The sequence below is a fragment of the Chaetodon auriga genome, chromosome 23 (genome assembly GCF_051107435.1).
Source record: "Chaetodon auriga isolate fChaAug3 chromosome 23, fChaAug3.hap1, whole genome shotgun sequence".
Classification (NCBI taxonomy): Eukaryota; Metazoa; Chordata; class Actinopteri; order Chaetodontiformes; family Chaetodontidae; genus Chaetodon; species Chaetodon auriga.
In genome coordinates this window covers 5,349,065-5,368,457 of record NC_135096.1, presented here as the reverse complement: position 1 = coordinate 5,368,457, position 19,393 = coordinate 5,349,065, and the positions used below count along the sequence as shown (strand labels likewise).

General features: G+C 42.8%; 1 protein-coding gene across 1 annotated transcript; it reads right to left on the bottom strand.

Moving 5' to 3' along the window:
* Positions 1 to 912: 912 nt before the first annotated feature.
* LOC143315641 (protein NLRC3-like) lies at positions 913 to 16,097 on the bottom strand. Its single transcript, XM_076722968.1, has 9 exons — positions 16,039 to 16,097; positions 10,924 to 11,002; positions 7,981 to 8,197; positions 5,989 to 7,825; positions 5,730 to 5,903; positions 4,382 to 4,555; positions 3,788 to 3,961; positions 1,846 to 1,892; positions 913 to 1,677 (listed from the first exon to the last, which is right to left on the bottom strand). Exons 1-9 carry the CDS (start codon positions 16,095 to 16,097, stop codon positions 1,136 to 1,138), a joined length of 3,303 nt encoding a protein of 1,100 aa, XP_076579083.1. The 3' UTR covers positions 913 to 1,135.
* Positions 16,098 to 19,393: the final 3,296 nt, after the last annotated feature.

Sequence of the window (19,393 nt, the reverse complement as noted above, 5' to 3'; positions counted from 1 at the left end):
TTTTGAAAATACAGTAAATAGATATGGTTTAAACAAGAATCACTTTTACAGATATTTGCAAGTGAGAAACTATTTGAAGGAAAAAGTCCAAATTACATCTCTTGGAGATCTCCATCCCATTCTGAGACATATGATAAAGGCCAATCAAAAGCATAATTTGAAAAATATAACTGGACAAATGTATCAAATATTTTAGAACAGCAGTGATGTTCAGCAAATATAGGAATGTCGTATACTGTACTGACACAATAAAGTATTAAAAAAAAAAAACCTTTCCTTTTTTTCAGTTGTTTCTCATGTACTGTTGAAGTTTGAAGATTTTTCTAAAAGTCTTTGACAGATTTGTTTAACAATAATTTCCAAACTTGTTTTTCTTGTTTTCCAAATCAAAGTTTGAGTCACAAACAGTATCACGACATGTTATCAGACACCAAAACCTCTGCTGGTCAAACTGAAGACTTGTTGGTGGTAATAAAGTTGTTTGAATGAAGTGGACGTCTGCTAACGAGGTCCACGTCCCTCAGGTTGTCTCTGGTGTTGAGGGAAACCTGTGCTGCTCTCGCTGTGGTCACTTGTCTTGGATTTTGAAGGTTGCTGTCTCCTTCCTCATGTCTTAATACGTCAACAAACAGTTCAAGTGTTATCAGCCATCAGGAATTAGTTTGTGCTCACTTGATTCTTGGTTCAGCTCAATGTTGTTGAGTAAAATGAACCATGAAAACACAACATGAAGTGAAACAATCAAGGTGATATCTGATATTTTAACAGTTATCGGTCTCCTTGATTTCCCTGAAAAAACTGTATCGGTGGACCTCTAGTCCTGATCTGAGAGACACAACAAACACTCACAGCAACATTCAGCTTTGATTGGAACAAGATCCAGAATTGAAATCAACGCACAGCTGAAGGTTCAAGTCAACAGCGTTTCCACAGTTTAATGATCACAGCTTCCATCTTTAAAGGACTGGAAGTGGAAGAAGTTCACAAAGTAAATGAGGAATCTTTTCAATCATTTCCAACAAAGTTCATTGATCAATTTATTCCAATAACCTGAAAGACTGATGTGACTGAGATCCTGCACAGACTCAACTGATCTGTTCAGCAGTGTTTCTCTAACAGGAGGAGACTCTCCCTCCTACAGAGGACACAGAGACACTGAGGAACCAGACCTGGACCAGAACCCAAAGCCAGGATAAAGAGGTTCAGTGAATGTGGTGTTGAAGGTGTGGAGGTGGATCAGTGAGTCAGAGAAGACTCTGTAGAAGGACAGAGTGCCAGCAGGACAGTCCACATACACTCCTACTCTGTGAGAGACAGAGGAGGAGGAGGAGGAGGGGATGAATGTTATTCTGTTATTGTGACAGACAGAGAAACGACCATCAGAGCAGTAAAGTCTCCAGGACTGATCATTCTCTCCAAACACACACTCTTCACTGTTTCCTTTCCTTCTGATTCTTCTGTAACTCACTGATATATCAACCTCTCCTGTCCACTCGACCTCCCAGTAACAGCGACCAGTCAGACCAGTTCCACACAGCAGCTGAGGCCACCAGTCAAACCTGTCTGGATGATCAGGATATGACTGATCCTCCTCCACATACGTCATTGTCCTGTTGTTGTCAGACAGTTTGATCTCTCTGTTCACTGTGTTTGTGTCCAGTTTGAGTTCACAGGAATCTGATGGAGAGAAGAAGAAGAAAACAGCTGCAGTTATTGATCCATCATCTGTTGATTGATGGACAGTTTGATGATGACATCAGAGATGTGAATGAGTGATGTCACAGTTTGAAGATGGCTGAATGTGCTCTGCTTTGTTTTCATCAGTCAAATTAAAGACACACTTACACTTCCTCAGACCTGGTCTCAACCATCGGACTCCAGCAGGCTCCACCCTGAAAGGAGGAGGGGGGTCAGAGCAGCACGTCCTCTTTCAGCATGCAAACATGGACGTTACATCACTCTCATACACACAAACACAACATGTTGATCCGGCCTGCTTCTCCCTGCTGCCCCTAAACCTCTTCAGCTCTGCTCAGACACTGACAGCGACACTGATTCTCTCTCATCATTAAATCTGCCTTCATCAGCTCATTTCCTCATTTCAATCTGTTGCTGACTTCTATTCTAAGCTGCTTCACTCATTGATCGCTCTCTCGCTCTCCCACCTGTGATGATCAATAATCAGTCTGACTTTGTCTTCACTGAACAAACCAATAGAGCTTTAATCATTGATTATTGGACACGGTTCTCCTCGTCGTGTCCCATATGTGACCATGCTTCATGTGTTCATTAGAAGTGTGAATACTGTCAATCAGGGGTGGACTGGCCATCGGGTATACCGGGCATTTGCCCGGTGGGCCGACGGGCCAACATCCCGACATAGGCCATCGTCTTGTGGTAAACAAAACTGGTAATGGGTCCACAGTCATGATTGATTCTTGGCTGGACCAATTAGCCTACAGCCTTGGGTTGATGCCCGCCCCCCCTCTCATGCCGCAGCTGTCAATCCATGATCATACAGTGAGAAAGAGCGAGGCGAATGAACATGGAGAGCAAAGGAAAGCGGAAAGGAGGCGCGGAGAAATTACGTGATAAAAAAAGGCAAGCCCTTCAAGCCGAGGCAGCCAAATATGTTAAATTAACACAGATGTTTGCTGGACCTGGAGGAGCTGAAGCAGGAGCTTCTACTTCGGCCCCAGCAGGTGATGACGGCGGACGTGGTCGTCAGCTGGATGAGAAGAGGGGGAGGCAGGAGGAGGAGAGACCCGTGGCTACCGCCGAATTTGAACTGAAGGATGTTGCCACTCATTTTTTGAATACTGTTGAGGACTGTGTTTTGCTGTTGCCATGTTTGAGGAAATACTCTGATCTGTTCTCTGAGTGTTGTTGCTGCTGAGGTCTTGGGTAATTTTTATTGATATGGATTTCATCATGCATTGTTCATAGTTCTACATAGCAGCCTTTTGTGTTCCTTGAAGTCAGTACTGTATATATACAGTAATATACGACAACTATTTTTACCACTTTGTTTAGAGTAAAGATACCAGTTAAGAAAGTTGGCTTAATTTTTTTCCCATCAATACCTGGTTAGCCAGTCCAGACTCGAAATGCCCGGGCCGATTTTTTGTCCGAGTCCAGCCCTGCTGTCAATAAATTCAATATTTGAGACAAGTCACCATGACTCTGTTGTGTGGAAATCTTTTCTTGTCAAACTTCCTGAAGTTCACCAGAGCAAGAAGAGCCACTTGATGTCTGCACATGGAAATATTTACAAGCCATGTTTGTTGTGAAGACCATGTTCAGTCCAATTGTTCTCCACTGATGAAGGAACAATCCAACATTTTGAGAAAAACACTTGAATGAAGCATCTCAAAAGTCCTGCTCTGTCCTGTGGTTGTCAGGTTCCAGCAGTTTGAACTAAATAGAACTGCTTTGGACTTATTGGAAGCTTGTTTTATGTCTTTTGAGGACAAAAAGGACACTTGTCAAACTGACAGACAGTTCTTTTACCATGCAGAGATCTGTCCAAACTGCATCAATTATGACCAACAGGTCATTATCATGTTTGTTCCTGGAGATGTTCTCCTTGAGACCTCCAACACAAATATGTCCTTTTCATGTTCAACCAGTGTTTATGTTGTTGTGATCAAAGGACAAAGGTTTCCTACATGTGTGATTGTTCATGTCTCACTCACATCCACCATCAACCAAAAAGACAGACAACATGTTTCCAGCTCTTCCTCCTCTTTCACACTGACTGACTGTGGCTGCAGCAGCCTCTTCATACCTGAGAGTGTCCAGTCTGCAGTGAGGATCCTCCAGTCCAGCAGACAGCAGCTTCACTCCTGAGTCTCCTGGATGATTGTAGCTCAGGTCCAGCTCTCTCAGATGGAAGGGGTTGGATCTCAGAGCTGAGGCCAGAGAAGCACAGCCTTCCTCTGTGATCAGACAGCCTGACAGCCTGCAAACACACAGAACAACACACATGGAAGATCATCTGAGGGTCCTGCTGTGTCCGTCAAATCATTACTCTCAAAATGCAGAGATCTGATAGGCTGAGCAGCATCACGTGGGAGGATTTACAACACATAATAATTCTCAACAGTTTCTGTGTTTGAGATCAACGACTTCACACTCGACACTTCACTTCCTGAAGGTCCTCAGCGACACCTTTGTGGTAATTAATCATGACTGAATCAGAAATAAAGCGATGTCCACTAATCAAAATCACATGACAACAACACAGAGATAAGGATTTCCATCTCAGCCAGACTTCATTAATGAAAGGAACATTGAGTGAAAAAAACGCGTCAAACGTGTGGACTTCTGAGGTTAAAGAAAGATGTCAACGTTTTCACAACAAACAGTAACTTGATCTGACCTGAGAGTTTCCAGTGCACAGTGTGGACTCTCCATTCCAGCAGACAGCAGCTTCACTCCTGAATCCCGCAGGTTGCTGTCACTCAGGTCCAGCTCTCTCAGACTGGAGGACTGGGATCTGAGGACTGAGGACAGAACTCCACAGCTTTTCTTTGAGAGGTTACAGCCACTCAGTCTGAAGAACAAGAAGAAAAAGAACATTTATTTTAAAATGAGTCTCTTCTCAGCGTGTGTTCAAATCTTTGCTGTTCCATCATAAACATGTTGTAGATGTTGATTCATTGTCTTCACGTCTGTAAGAACACAGTCATGTGTCCACCATGAGGGGACATTGTCAGACCTGAATCCAGTTCCTGAGTCTCATGCTTAAACCTGCTGGATGAAGTTTAAAGTTTCAGACTCTTGAATGTGTAGTTAGAAATAAACTGGAGGCTCTGAGAGTGACTGAGTGCTGAAACAAATATATGAAGTGAATGATTTAAAGGATCAGCAGTTTTCTGCCAGCATTCCTCTCTCGTCTTATGTGCAGCAACGGTCTTGATTTTCCTCTTTTATTTTGTACATTCTCCAAAGCTCTCCATTATAACAACCTGTTCCTCTGGACTAAAGGAGGGGGGACATGATTGGTCCTTTTTGTGGTGGCAAAGAGTGAAATGATGAAGCAAACATCTCTTTTTATGGGAACGTGCACAGAGCCTGATGAAGGAAACCTGAGTTAACAAAGGAAGCTGATAACCACCGTCGTGATGCCGTTATCTCTGCCTGGAGTTCATGTTTAGTTGAGGCAGCTCACACAGAGGAAGCCTGGCTTGGTCCAATTTGTTTTGTCCTTCATCCCACTGAGCTTCACATGAGACAGCCTCTGTGCTGGACTCAAACTGCTGACTCATAGTCTTTCAGAATTCATGTTTCCCATGACTCAGCACTCTGATCAATAGTCAATTCATCAGGTTTAATGACCCATGCTGCACTTTGTGAAACCTCACTGTAGAAAATATTCCTGCACACATTTTAATTACAGATACACAAAATATTTCTACAGCTACAAAACTTTATGACACATCCACAAACTTGAATTTGAGAGGTTTTCTTTCTTAATTCTCACATTCAGACACGTGCACACATTTTTCTGACATGCACAGAAAAGATGATCTACAACTGCAGACTGGGAAATTATTTCTGATCATCATTTCACAAACTCAAAATCATCAATCTGTCAGAGAACTGAAAATAAACAAAGTAGACGAAAAGATTCAAATCCTGACATGAGAGAGACTTTAAATTAAATGAATCTCTAAATGTACAGAACTAACTTAAATCTGTCAACACAAACAGTAAGTTGATCTGACCTGAGAGTTTCCAGTGCACATTGTGGACTCTCCAGTCCAGCAGACAGCAGCTTCACTCCTGAATCCTGCAGGTTGTTGTAACTCAGGTCCAGCTCTCTCAGACTGGAGGACTGGGATCTGAGGACTGAGGACAGAACTTCACAGCTTCTCTCTGACAGGTTACAGCCACTCAGTCTGAAGAGACACAGGAAGGAAGCAAACAGTAAGTTAGATATCAGAGTATTTATTGATGAATAAACTTCACTATCTCAGTACTTACAGAGCTTTGTTGGAGGCTTTGACCACTGGCAGCAGCCTCAGAAGAGCCTCCTCTGAAGCAGAGAATTTCTTCAGGTCAAACACATCCAGATCTTTTTCTGATGACAGTAAGATGAAGACCAGAGCTGACCACTGAGCAGGAGACAGTTCGTCTGTGGAGAGACTTCCTGAACTCAAGGACTGTTGGATCTGATCCACCAGAGAACGATCATTCAGTTCATTCAGACAGTGGAACAGATTGATGCTTTTCTCTGCAGAAGGTGTCTCTTCAATCTTCTTGTTGATGTACTCGACTGTTTCCTGATTGTTTTTTGAGCCACTTCCTGTCTGTGTCAGCAGGCCTTGAAGGAGAGTCTGATTGGTCTGCAGGGAAAGACCCAGGAGGAATCGGAGGAACAAGTCCAGGTGTCCATTTGGACTCTGTAAGGCCTTGTCCACAGCACTCTGGTGGAGATGTGTTAGTTCAGGTTCTCTGTCTTTGAAGACTTTTGTCAACTGGACAACAAGTTTAGACACTGCACGTTCATGGTGGTAGGTTCTTTGTTCTTCTGACAGCAGATTGACTCCAGACTTGATGAAGGTCAGATGGACATGAAGAGCAGCCAGAAACTCTTGAACGCTCAGATGGATGAAGCAAAACACCTTGTCCTGGTACAGTCCTCTCTCCTCTTTGAAGATCTGTGTGAACACTCCTGAGTACACTGAGGCTGCTCTGATATCGATGCCACACTCTGTCAGGTCTGATTCATAGAAGATCAGGTTTCCTTTCTGCAGCTGCTCAAAAGCCAGTTTTCCCAGAGACTCAATCATCTTTCTGCTCCTTGGAGTCCACTGAGGATCTGACTCAGCTCCTCCATCATACTTCATGTTCTTCACTTTGGACTGAACCACCAGGAAGTGGATGTACATCTGAGTCAGGGTCTTGGGCAGCTCTCCTGCCTCTCTGGTCTTCATCACATCCTCCAGAACTGTAGCAGTGATCCAGCAGAAGACCGGGATGTGGCACATGATGTGGAGGCTTTGTGATGTCTTGACATGGAAGATGATTCTGCTGGCCTGCTCCTTGTCTCTGAACCTCTTCCTGAAGTACTCCTCCTTCTGTTCATCAGTGAACCCTCTGACCTCTGTCACCATGTCAACACACTCAAGAGGGATCTGATTGGCTGCTGCAGGTCGTGTGGTTATCCAGAGGCGAGCAGAGGGAAGCAGGTTCCTCCTGATGAGGTTTGTCAGCAGCACATCCACTGAGGTGGACTTTGTGACATCAGTCAGGATCTCATTGTTGTGGAAGTCCAGAGGAAGTCGACACTCATCCAGACCGTCAAGGATGAACAAAACCCTGAACTCTTCAAACCTGCAGATTCCTGCTTCTTTGGTTTCAGGAAAGAAGTGATGAACAAGTTCCACCAAGCTGAACTTTTTCTCTCTCAGCACATTCAGCTCTCTGAAAGTGAATGGAAACATGAACTGTATGTCCTGGTGGGCTTTGTCTTCAGCCCAGTCCAGAGTGAACTTCTGTGTCAAGACCGTCTTCCCAATGCCAGCCACTCCCTTTGTCATCACTGTTCTGATTGGTTCATCTCGTCCAGGTGGTTTAAAGATGTCTTCACATCTGATTGTGGTTTCTGGTCCATGTGGTTTCCTGGATGCTGTTTCAATCTGTCTGACCTCATGTTCATCATTGACCTGTCCAGTCCCTCCCTCTGTGATGAAGAGCTCTGTGTAGATCTGATTCAGGAGGGTCCGGTGTCCTGCTTTAGCGATCCCCTCAAACACACACTGGAACGTCTCCTTCAGGTTACATTTAAGTTGACGCCGAGAAACTGCAGAAAGATGTTCTGAATGAAGACACAACAAATAAATCAATAAGTGATTGATAAAGTTCAGATGACATTTTAATGTCCTTGTCTGAACATATTTTGGTCCATCTGTTGAGACATCAGTGAATATTCCACTGATCCAGCAGTTCAACCTTTAGAGAAAATCCTCTTACTGCTCTGCAGACGCTCAGCCAGCTCCTCCTCCTTCATTCTCCTCAGGAAGTGCTGTGTGATCTTCAGAAAAGCCTCTCTGCTGCTCCTCCTCTGCTCTGCATCGTCATCCTCATCCTCGCCCTGACTCTCTAAGCATTCTGAGTCATCTGGACTCAGAACCGTCTTGATCTTCTTCAGCTCGTTCCTCACAAAAGAGACAATGTTCTCCTCCAGCAGCTGAAACAGAAGATGATATGTATGACACAAAGTGAAATCATGTGTAGTAGAACTGGTCTGTAGCTGACCCTCTCCTCACCTCTTTGCATTCCTCAGGAGAAGTGGAGTGATAAAACAATCAGACTTTTAAGAGTTATTGACCATCTGGAAGGTTCACAGGAAGGTGTGAACCCAGGCAGAGACAGGATGTCTGGTTTAGAGACATCTTCTCACACCCTCTCAGGGCAACAAGAGTCACTGATAACACTTTTACTTCTAATTTACATCTGGTCAAGACGTTCTCATGGAGGTGCTAACTCTTTCTTGATAGCCCATTAAGGGAGTGAAGGACAACAAAACTGCCTGGATGGACGAATGCCATGTCTCAAAGGAATCTACAAACCAGATAATGCTGATGGGTTGTAAATTGAACATTCCTGAGGCAAACTGTTCTGTATGTCTGTGTGCCTTTTTGCTTAACCTACCAAATTAACCAAATCTCAATGTTTGATTTAACTATAGATGTTATTACATTGCTAAGGTCGTGATCTGTACAATAACAATGCTTTCCTGGTTTTTCTAACTTACAGGATGACGAAACTGTGAATTTAAATATTTCAAAGGTTTTCTCTGAGTTTCTACCATGTAACCATACCGCCATCTAGAGGTTCATAGCGGTTAGGTTGGATGTGCTTAGCGGATACATTTATTAATAAGTAACCATAATAGCGATAATCATTTCGGCAAATATAGTCTGCCCTTCTTTATTCCTTCATCATATTAAAGTAGTTATACCCTTAGTCATCATGTTTATTAGGATTAGTATTAGAAAATGTTACCATGTCCATTGTTTAATGTTGTCGTTATTCACAAGAATTGTCTAACGCATGTAGTGAACGCGCATGTTGTTGTTGTAGTGCCATTGAAAATTGATCATTTAAAATATATTCGATTGACCATAGTGAGAAGCAGATGAGCCCTCGTATGAATCATTAATTAATTCTCGCTCTGTGAAATGAAATCACGTTGCGCGTCTGCGAACCATCCCACATGCGTGACGTCCTATCCATTAGACACGCCCTGGAGCGATGAAAAAGTTAGCCGCGCGCAACGCACGCCAGTTAAGTTGAGTTTTGTCTTTCTTCTAGTCTCGTTTTAGTTTTGTCTTGGTTTGTGTTAAGTTCTTTGTCTTTAGTTTTCAAGCATTTTTCCGCTCCGTCGTTTTCTCAGTCTTTTTGCTGCTGCTCACAACGACACAGAGTGGCCTGATTTAATTCTGCAGAAAACGCACTTTTCTAATCTTCGTGAAACTTTCATTTTTGCTCGCCACGCCAAGCCGCATAATTCCTATTTTTGTTGTTAAAGTCTAGTCACGTAATAATAATTTTGAAGACATTTTCGACCGGCCATCGAAGAGTTTCTCAATCTTATTATTAGTAATCAAAAGCCTTGCCAAACGGCCAACAACTAACTGACCGCCCCGAAGACCTGTAGCCTGCTGCTGACACTGACATCCCTGTCCAGCACCAGCTCTCATCAGTGGTTCGCTTGATTCGTCCTGCAGACTGCTGTACGGGCCAGAGTGACTGACTACGACGCGGAGCCTCTTCGTGTTAGTTCGGAGCAGACCTCTACAGGAGCGTCGCTGACAAAGTAGGCATACTTAAGCGGTTTTGAATAAGAGTTGGTCCGTGAGGTTGAGATATTGTCAATTTGTTTAAATTCTCTAAATTGTTCATTCAACAAATTAACTTTATATTCGCGTCCCCATTTCCCTTAAAAACCTACTTCTCACTATCGCCAAACTCATTTTACCATTCTCTTGCCATAAGTTCCTCTGTGCAGTGTTTGTGTTAATCTACCTCATCCATATAATCTATTGCATTATCCATGATTCATATTCATTTCATTATTGTGTTTAATAAATAATCTTTTGCATACAAGTCGTTGTCAGATGGTGTTCTTTTGAGCTGGATATAAGCAATCCCTGTACTGAGAGTTTACGCCTTAGATTATCAGACTGATCTACTGTTGGTTCATTCGTTTTCACTACATCAGCATTACCAGATATAATATACAAAATCCTTCTTAGCTGACGAAGGTTGGTGCCCGGCAAATATTAACGAATGTAATATTAATTTAGAGGTAATTCCCCTACACATGGAAGCAAACATCAGATCCACGTTGGACAGACTGACTGTAAATGCAGTCGTTTTTGAGTTTATTTTGAAATGCTTTTGAAATACATGCTTTTATTTTGAAATTAGAAAAACAGGAAGTAGCGTCTGTTAGCGAAAAAAGCTTCGCTATAGCCAGAGACCGAGGAGCACCTCTAGCGGTGATGTCCGCAAGTCTGTCTCTCTGCCTTTTGTTCAGCACTCCAAGTTTTCAAACTATGCATAAAGTTTTTAAGAAGTTCCTGTTAAAGAACATATTTCGACTGTGAAGACTGCCACTGAGAATGACTCTGCCGTTGATTGAGGAGCAGGCTAAAGTGGTCAGTGTTTGATATGTTTTGTGGATATGAGCTACGATGCTAATTCACGTTATTTGACTGACGTTGTCTTTATTGTGTATATTTGAACATTTAGTTCTACGGTGTTAAAATAATAAACATCAGTGAAAGGAACCGGAGTCTTCCTGCAATCAATGGGCGGCATACTGACGGTCCACTGGTCTAAAAAGTGCAGCGTGGAGATTATTGTGAACAGAACAGATGTGAAAGCAGCTGTTGTACATGTACAGACCATAAATATGGAGTCCAGGTGAGTTTGATGCTGCTGGGCAGACTGACCACTGGGACCCTCTGAGCTCTCCTGGTGGACTCTGTGGAGAAATTATGAAGAATTAGCTCACATCATGTCCGTCCACACAGAGACAAACACCAGCTGAAGGTCCTTTGAGCTGAAGCGTTGATTCCAACATTGAATCAGATGGTTTCCACTGACATTAAAGTGTTGCTCGTACTGCTGATCCCACCGTGAATCAACAGTCCAGTCTGCATTTCTGTGCAGCTTTCACTTTACTGTGTTGGATGACCAGCTTGTCTGGTTGAGTCCCTCCAGTTCTCATTGACCCCTATAATACTGTGGACAGCATCACACAGCTCACACAAGCTAACTGGATGCTACCTGTCCAGCACAAATTGGCAGTGAGTCACAATAAAGTGAGTGAAACATGAGAAAAGCAAAGAGAGAAGCAGAGAATACTGGATCAAAGCAAAGCTGAGGGTGATTTCACATCCAGCTGTGTTTCAAATGAAAGCTGGAACGTTCTTCTCTGGACTACATGAAGGAAACAGGTGCAGCTGTTGCTCATAGAAGTTGTTCTGGCTCTTTCTTTTATTCTGGGACAACATGTATTTGTTCTTGTCCACTTGTTTGACACACAACACATATTTGAGCTTTGTCTCCTCTCTGAGCTCCTGCAGCCTTTAGTTACCCATAACACCCTTCTCTGCATCAGACGTCTTCACAGAGGCACAACTCCAGCCTGATGTGAGGCGCCATGATGCCGCCGTCAGTGTCGTTCTTGACTTTGTGAATCCATCAGCAGCATCAATCACAAACAGACTGTGTGTTTCCTCAGACTCTCTGTGTTGCTTCATTCTGTGTTTCACAGCAGCTGATCTCAGTCCAGCTGTTATCACTGACATGTTTGTGTTTGTGTTGTCACATGACTGAAAACCACAACATGTTGATTTGATGGAGGAACTCAGTGGAATCAGGGTTAGCCTTCGTTAGCATCTGTTAGCCTCAATCAAGTCACTGTTTTATACTCATGCAGTCATCAGTCAGAAGGTGTGTGTGGAGGAAATGTTCAACTGGAGTCAAGAGTTGAAGACTGGTTATACTGGGCAGCTTCCACATGTGAGAATACAAACGAATGAGAAGAAGAACGATGATGAAAATAAACAAACAGGTTTAAAAAACTTCTCTGGATAAATAACAGTTCAAACAAGAATCTGTAAGATTTTAATTTTATTAACAGTTTACCTCTTTGCAGCAGACGGTCGATCTCCTTTAAAGTCAAGGAGGCGATCAATCGACCGTTCACTCTTCAAGGACACACAGCTGGGTTCAGGTCCCGTTCCAGGTCCAGCAGAAGCTGGTCTCCCATAGATCCTGTCAGACACAGAGGAAGACCACCAGGGATGGAAATGGACTTTTTCTTCTTCAGACTCAGAAGCTGCTGGAGAAACTAGCAGCTATCAACAAGAAAAGGATCAACACACCAAAGTTCAATCAAACATGAAGCTGAATGATTTCAGTCTGTGGATCATCGCTTCATTTGTCCATCAAATCTTGGACCAAAGCAGGACTCAACGGACTGATTTCTGAGCAGATTTTACTGTGATTGACAGACAGCAAACTAAACTGTGGAGTCCATCAGCACCGACTCTGTTGGTCTGTTTTCTAACGTTTGCATCACGAGACTCAGCACAAATATCCTGACTGTTATTTAGAGACGATGGTCAGTGAAGCATTTTAGTCCAACATTCAAAGAGGAAGTTTGATGGTAAAGAGACTTTGGAAGGTCCCCACTGGATTTGTGCTGAAGCCTCATATTATCCTCAGCTTTCAGTGTCCACATGTGGACATGTCAGTGCTGTTTAGGGACAGACTGGACAAATGTCCTTTAACACTAATCTAGCTCTAACCTTCATCATCATTCTAGGACAACTTGAACATTAGAAGGACAACTGGTCAGACTGGATTTAATGAGGACAAACATCAGCAGTGGACAACATGAGGAGGACATGTGGACATTTCAGGTCAAATTGTTCAACACGAGTTTAACACTGAGAACAACTTACTGTCTGTCAGAGACATGTTGCTGTTTAAAGTCAATGAGGCGATCCACTGACTGATCACTCCTGAAGGACACACAGCTGGGTCCAGGTCCAGGTCCAGGTCCAGGTCCAGCAGAGTCTGGTGGGTCCTGCTGCTCTGGCCTTCAACACAACACACACAGAGCTTTGAGTGTGAATAATGATGGTGGAGAGATTCGAGTGCTCTGACATGGAGACGAGTCCTGGACAGTCAGAGATCCTGGTCTCACCTCTGAGCTTCGGTCTGGCCGTCATCGTCCTCACACAGACTGGTTTTAGAGGGACGGACTCCCTCCTCTCTGTCCTCACACCGATTCATGCTGCTGAACTCACGTCAGCTCACACACACTTTGATCTGGAGAGGAAACACAAATCATTCATGTGCACATCAGCTGAAATCATCCTTTCATGGTTTCTCTGTCCAATTATCAGCTGCTCCTCCTCTGATTGGCTGTTATCTCGTCTTTCATATCACTGTCAGCTGAATGCAGTCAGACAGCAGTGTGAGGCCGAGCTGCTGTACTTCTATCAGTCCACTAGATGGCGCCGTGAAGCTGCAGTGAAGTGAACACACACTTGATGCCTGGACGACCGTTGACATCCACTGACACACACTGACTGAATCTGACAGGAAGCTTCAGTTTGTGGAATATTCAGTAAATTCAACATGACTGAAAGTTTCTTTACGCCTGAACGATCCTCGATATTAACAAAGTGGTCTTGACGTAAAAGTGGACCCACTGTGACAAAGCGTCTCCAGATGATTGTGATGAACCTCAGCTCGACACGTTCGACAGGTTTCACATTCATTTTACTGCATTTGTGGATTTTACATTGAATTTTTCTGCTCTGTTGTTCTTCTTTTGCACAAAACCACCATCACCTTTGCACTGCCCTCATTCCCACTGTCTCAGGTTTTGCAGTATAGCTTGTATATTACACTCATACTGCACACAGTACATGATTATCTGTGTACATGTGTATGTATATATATGTACTGTATCTTCCTGTAAATCTAATTTAGTTTTCCTTTTTATTTCTTTTGTGATATTGTTCGAAACTTTGCTCTGTTTCAGTGTTTTATTCTCATGTCAAATCTTGGAGGAGCTGTAACTGCATTTCATTGGTCAATCCTGTTATAAAGATAATAAAGCTGAACGCTGAACCTTGATAAGGAGCCAAAGTCCACAGAGGCAGCGCGATGATTAAACTGAGATCAAAAATGAAGCTTCACTTCACACAAACTAATGTGGCAGCAACAAATATTAGATTTCACCTGTGAGAACAAAGTCCATCAGAATGGCTCCTTGAACAGTTAGATTACTGGATTATTGTATCACTGATGGGTAACGAGTACTTTAATGTTGGAGTCGGTCGATGTGGAGCAACTTTTAACTGTTTTAACGACATTTAGGAAGTTAAACGAACTGATCATTTGTTTTGATTTAAAGTCTTAATTTGAAAAGTCACAAAATGAAGTAAAAGTCAAATATTTATGGAGTAGAAATAATCAAACAAAATACAAATACTTCTAGACTGTACTTAACTGCAGTACTTGAGTAAATTAGTTTCTTTCCACCACTGAGAGATCCTTTCAAAATAAAAGCCTGTCTCAATCAAGCCCTCTCAGGTCATATTAAAAGAGGAATCTTTGATTTGATTCTTGATCACATTGAAGCACAAAGTGAGAAAAAGAAGCGACACTCGTTGCTGTTGGAGGAGAGTTCAGAGCTCTGACAGCTCATTTAGTGACACAGTTACAGATTGAATTGAGAAATAAAAGGTTTCAGCTCCTCACAGCCCTCTGAATGCTCCTTCCTGCTGTCTCCACATCAACTATTGAGGATCAACTCGCTCTGCTTCTGCTCTTATTCCAGCGTTTACACTCACAAACATCCACACAACATGGCCGATGATTTTAACGGAGCTGCTTTCAGCTCCTTCGTCCAGAGTTCACAGTTAAACTCAGAGTTTGGAGAAACGATGGACGGAGCTGCAGATCGATGCCGTTTGTGCTGAAGCTAAGCTAACGACAGCTTGTGCTAACGAGCAAAACATTTCAGAGTTGATTCTTTACCTTCAGCTGGAGGCTGAGACGGAGAAAACAATCTGTTCCACAACGTCCAGAGAGAATGAAAGTAAAGTCCAAACAGCCAGAGAGGCCTGAGAGAGTTAAACTTTAATCACATCTGACTGACACTGACATCAGTTATCATCAAGTTCATGTTTTATTGAGCAAATAAAGATAAAATACATGTTGACCTCAGATCGCTGCCAGCTGAGGACGTGTTCATCTGGGCTGCACGAAGTGTCTTTAGTGAGCTTTAAAACCTGAGATCACTTTAACTGAGTGTTAGTTACTGAGATCAAATCAAGTTATTCTCTGGTTTTATCAAACAAAACTGAAAAAGTCAAACAATCCAATAATTCAATGAACATTTTTTAGTTCTGAAGAGACTAAAATCACTGATTTTTACTGCAGTCTGGAAACAAAAAAATGCAGAAGTACATATGAGACGATAAACTGGAGTTTTTGTGAGTGGACATTGTCAGGGACGCTTCCCAGCATGCACCACGACAAACACACTCATGGCTTTAAGTTTCACTGGATGAGTGTCGCTGCTTTGTTCCTGCTGCTCCTGTGTTTCACATCTGGTCGTACAATCGACGACTTCAACATGAGCCTCTGATCAGTTTGTCAATCTGACATTTTGAAAAGAACTTCATCACATCTGAGGAAAATCTCAGCTGCTCGTGCTTTTCCATCCCATAATCCAGATGACAACAACAAATCTCAGCTTCTGCCAGCAGGGGCCCGTTGCACAAAAGTAGGATTAAGACATCCATCCATCCATAAGTGACTGAGCTGAGTTCAACCAATCCAAAACATGAGCGTCCAGGCTTCATCGGTTGCACAAAGACCAAGCCAGGATGAGCAGACACGGATCCATCAAGCCAGCTGAAACCTATCCTGGATAAGTATGTGCACGCGGCTTCCTCAAATAGACCCCGTCGTCGATCACAGATTCACCGATTCACCATGGCAACTAGAGCGGCAAACTTTTCCCCGTCGGTGGCAGAAATCCTCATGGAGGCTTACGAGGAGGTGAAGGACCAAATTAAAAAGAAAGGCAACACCACCACAGTTATAAAACAACGAGAGGAAGCGTGGCAAAGTATTGCAGACCGCCTGAATGTGTAAGCAGCACACAAATACACACTTACTGCTCCGCTGAAACCATCACAATTACAATCCAAATAGTTAATTAACATGATTATGAATCAGTTGAAATTGTAAGTGAAATTGAAATCAGAAGAAGAATCAGAATCAGAAAAAGCTTTATTGCCAAGTACGATTTTACACATACAAGGAATTTGTTGTGGTGAGGTTGGTGTGTGACACATCTACTAAAAACAAGTACAAAATATAACAATATAAATACATACACACAAGAAATTGGCTGCAGATGTGAGTGAAATTGTGTAAATGTAACTCCATCAGACTGTATAACTCCTTGATAATTTCCCTTTGGAATAAATAAAGTTGATCTTATCTCATGTATGTTGTTTTAGCATTTGAGTGTGTGTGTGTGTGTGTGTGTGTGTGTGTGTGTGTGTGTGTGTGTGTATGAACATGACTGGGACATGGCAACAAGTCAAGATTAAATACAAGAACATCTTGCAGAATGGTAAGTGTCCTGACTAATACTTAAGAATGCACAATAACCACTTTTTACATCATAGCTGTGTCAAGAATGTCACTCTATTCATGAGGTTGTGATGATGAGATTTTGTATTGACAGGTGAATTCTCTGGTGTCTTGCTGGGGGACAGGGGGTATGCCTGCCAGCCTTTTCTCCTGACACCGTCCACAGACCCCCAGGAAGCACAGCAGGCCAACAATCATGTCCATGCCAGGACGAGGGCCAGGATTGAAATGACCTTTGGCCTCCTGAAGGCATGCTTTCATTGTCTTCATGACTTACGGGTCAGCCCTTTGAGGGCATGTGACATCACTGTGGCCTGTGCTGTCCTCCACAATGTGGCCTGCCTGAGGAAGGAGAGGGCCCCCAGAGTGCCATCACACATGGACTGGGACAATCCTGCCATCTTCACTGATGACGACAGTGGTCGGCTGGTCAGGGACCAACATGTGTTAAATTATTTTAGTTGCATGCATGCTTTAAATTTCAGTTCAATATGTCCAGCATTGGCAGAGGAATTTGTTTTGTTTTGTTTTGTTTTGTTTTTTTTAATTTAGATTGATTTGGCCTCTTATGTTTGTGCTGTATACTGTGTGTATACAAGCTTGCAGGGTGGATACTGCATCCATTCATTTCTCTGTTCATTTGTTGTGTACGGATTTGTCCTGCATTTATTTCAGTGTGCAGACATGTGGGGTGTATTATATACAGACCTTTGAATGTGTATTTATTCTTGTGTTGTATAATATGCTTTGATTCTGTGATTTCTATCTTGTAGAGTAAAATTGAAATTAATGATTCTAAAAAGGAGAGAGGGCGTCTCCAGGAATTTTGCTGGTTTAGAGTGGCAAGGTGAAGGAGTGTGGTGTTCCTATTAGAGAGCACGAATACTGATGTCCTGCTTATTGATGATTTATTTGGCTGTGGTCTTCTGGCATTTACTCACAGCAATAACTGGGTAGAGGTGAATAACGGTAATGACAATAAAGAAACACCATCGTATTAACGAGAGAAAACTTTCAGCACGGCATTCGCACACAGGTGATGCATTCAATGGCATCGGAACAACAATGTTGCGTTCAAGAACGTAATACACAAGAAAATTTACCGAAAAACAACTAATAATGAATGGAAACTTAATTCAATAAACAAGTTCACAACATAATAACTGTGTGGGCTTTCTAACAGATTCTTATGTTTTGTGTTAATGTTAAAATAATGACAGTGGATCTAGTTGAATGTGATAACAATGTGTAGTGCGCAGTGGAATAACTTTTGGTTTACGTTTGTGATGACTGCTGACTGAGATAAGGGATGAGATTAGATGGAATTTAGCCTGGTCTGGAGCAGGCGAGCTCCACAGAATAAATCTCCATGGTAACTTATCCCATAACATATCCCACTTTCCACTATCCTGCTTTTGTGCAACCGGATCACGGATAAGTTGAGGCAGGATAACCAACATATCCCGGCGTAATCCCTTATCCTAGTTTTGTGCAACGGGCCCCAGATCAACGCTCAAGTTGAACAGAAACACGAACAGCGTCATCGTTGTCTTTTTCGAAGCGTAACAGCACCACACGGAAGGAGCAGCAGGAGAGAGAGAGAGAGAGAGAGAGAGAGAGAGAGAGAGAGAGAGAGAGAGAGAGAGAGAGAGAGAGAGAGAGAGAGATCGGCTCGCGCGCCGCTACACGCATTTATGTGCCGCTAATGGTGCTGATTAGGAGCCTCGCTGCAGGTGCGCGACCGGAAGAAGCGGGGACGTTACTGTTAGAATACAGCGGTGGTGGGGCAGACCTAACCTGCCGGTTACATATAGAATGTATCCAACACCTACTCTGCTCTGTCCAGCATTAGTGTTTCATAGGCTGCTCTACTCAAATATGCTGCAATGAAAAAAGCACAGGACTAATGGATCACACTGACATGGACAGACAGACAGACAGACAGACAGACAGACAGACAGGGACAAAGGTCAAAGCTCGAGGTGTTAAAGGAGTTCTTCAGCAGTGGGTCCGAGACTTCAACACAGATAAACTGTTGTGTCCGTAGTCACTTGTCTCCATCTAGTGGACAAAACTAGTAATTGTACCCACCTTAGGAAGTAACAACGACCATTAGTCCTACACTTACAAACCATTAAAAAGCAGTGATTTTGACCTCAAATCAAATGGAAATGCAATCAATGCAATCAATGGAACCCAACAACTATTGTTAGCAGAAGTAAAGTTTCTTTTTTTTCTTTTTTTTTTTTTTCTATTCCACAAAGGGCCGAGTGGCCGAAGGTTTTCTTTCGAGCCGAGCAGCAGCACAACAGACTTTACTCATTTCATCAGCTGATCCCAGTCTTCAGACAGCTGATTGGTCAGACTGCGTGCTCTTGATCGGTCCGAGGAAAAAACCTGCAGCCACACGGCCCTTTTTGGGAATAGTTTGGACGTGCCTCTGCTAGAATGAAATGCATTCCGTGGCACCTGCCCCCCTTTCTCTCTGTCTTAAGCATTTACTTATTTATTTATTCTTTCACTCCTTCATTTATTTGTTTGTTTGTTTGTTCTTGTAGCTGTTTAAATGATTTGTTCATCCTCATGTGTGGTGATTACAGTTATCCCATATATCATTAAGGAATGTTTCACATGCAGTATTTTATGGGGACTCAAAGACTCTGTTAAACGAAAAGCT

Excerpts from the sequence above, each read along its gene's own strand:
- LOC143315641 (XM_076722968.1), bottom strand. The coding sequence starts at position 16,097 with ATGAGGATTTCTGCCACCGACGGGGAAAAGTTTGCCGCTCTAGTTGCC. Across the intron at positions 3,962-4,381 it reads TGTGCACTGGAAACTCTCAG|GCTGTCAGGCTGTCTGATCA; the intron begins GTCAGATCAAGT and ends GTGTGTTTGCAG. Across the intron at positions 1,678-1,845 it reads GAGACCAGGTCTGAGGAAGT|ATTCCTGTGAACTCAAACTG; the intron begins GTAAGTGTGTCT and ends TCTCTCCATCAG.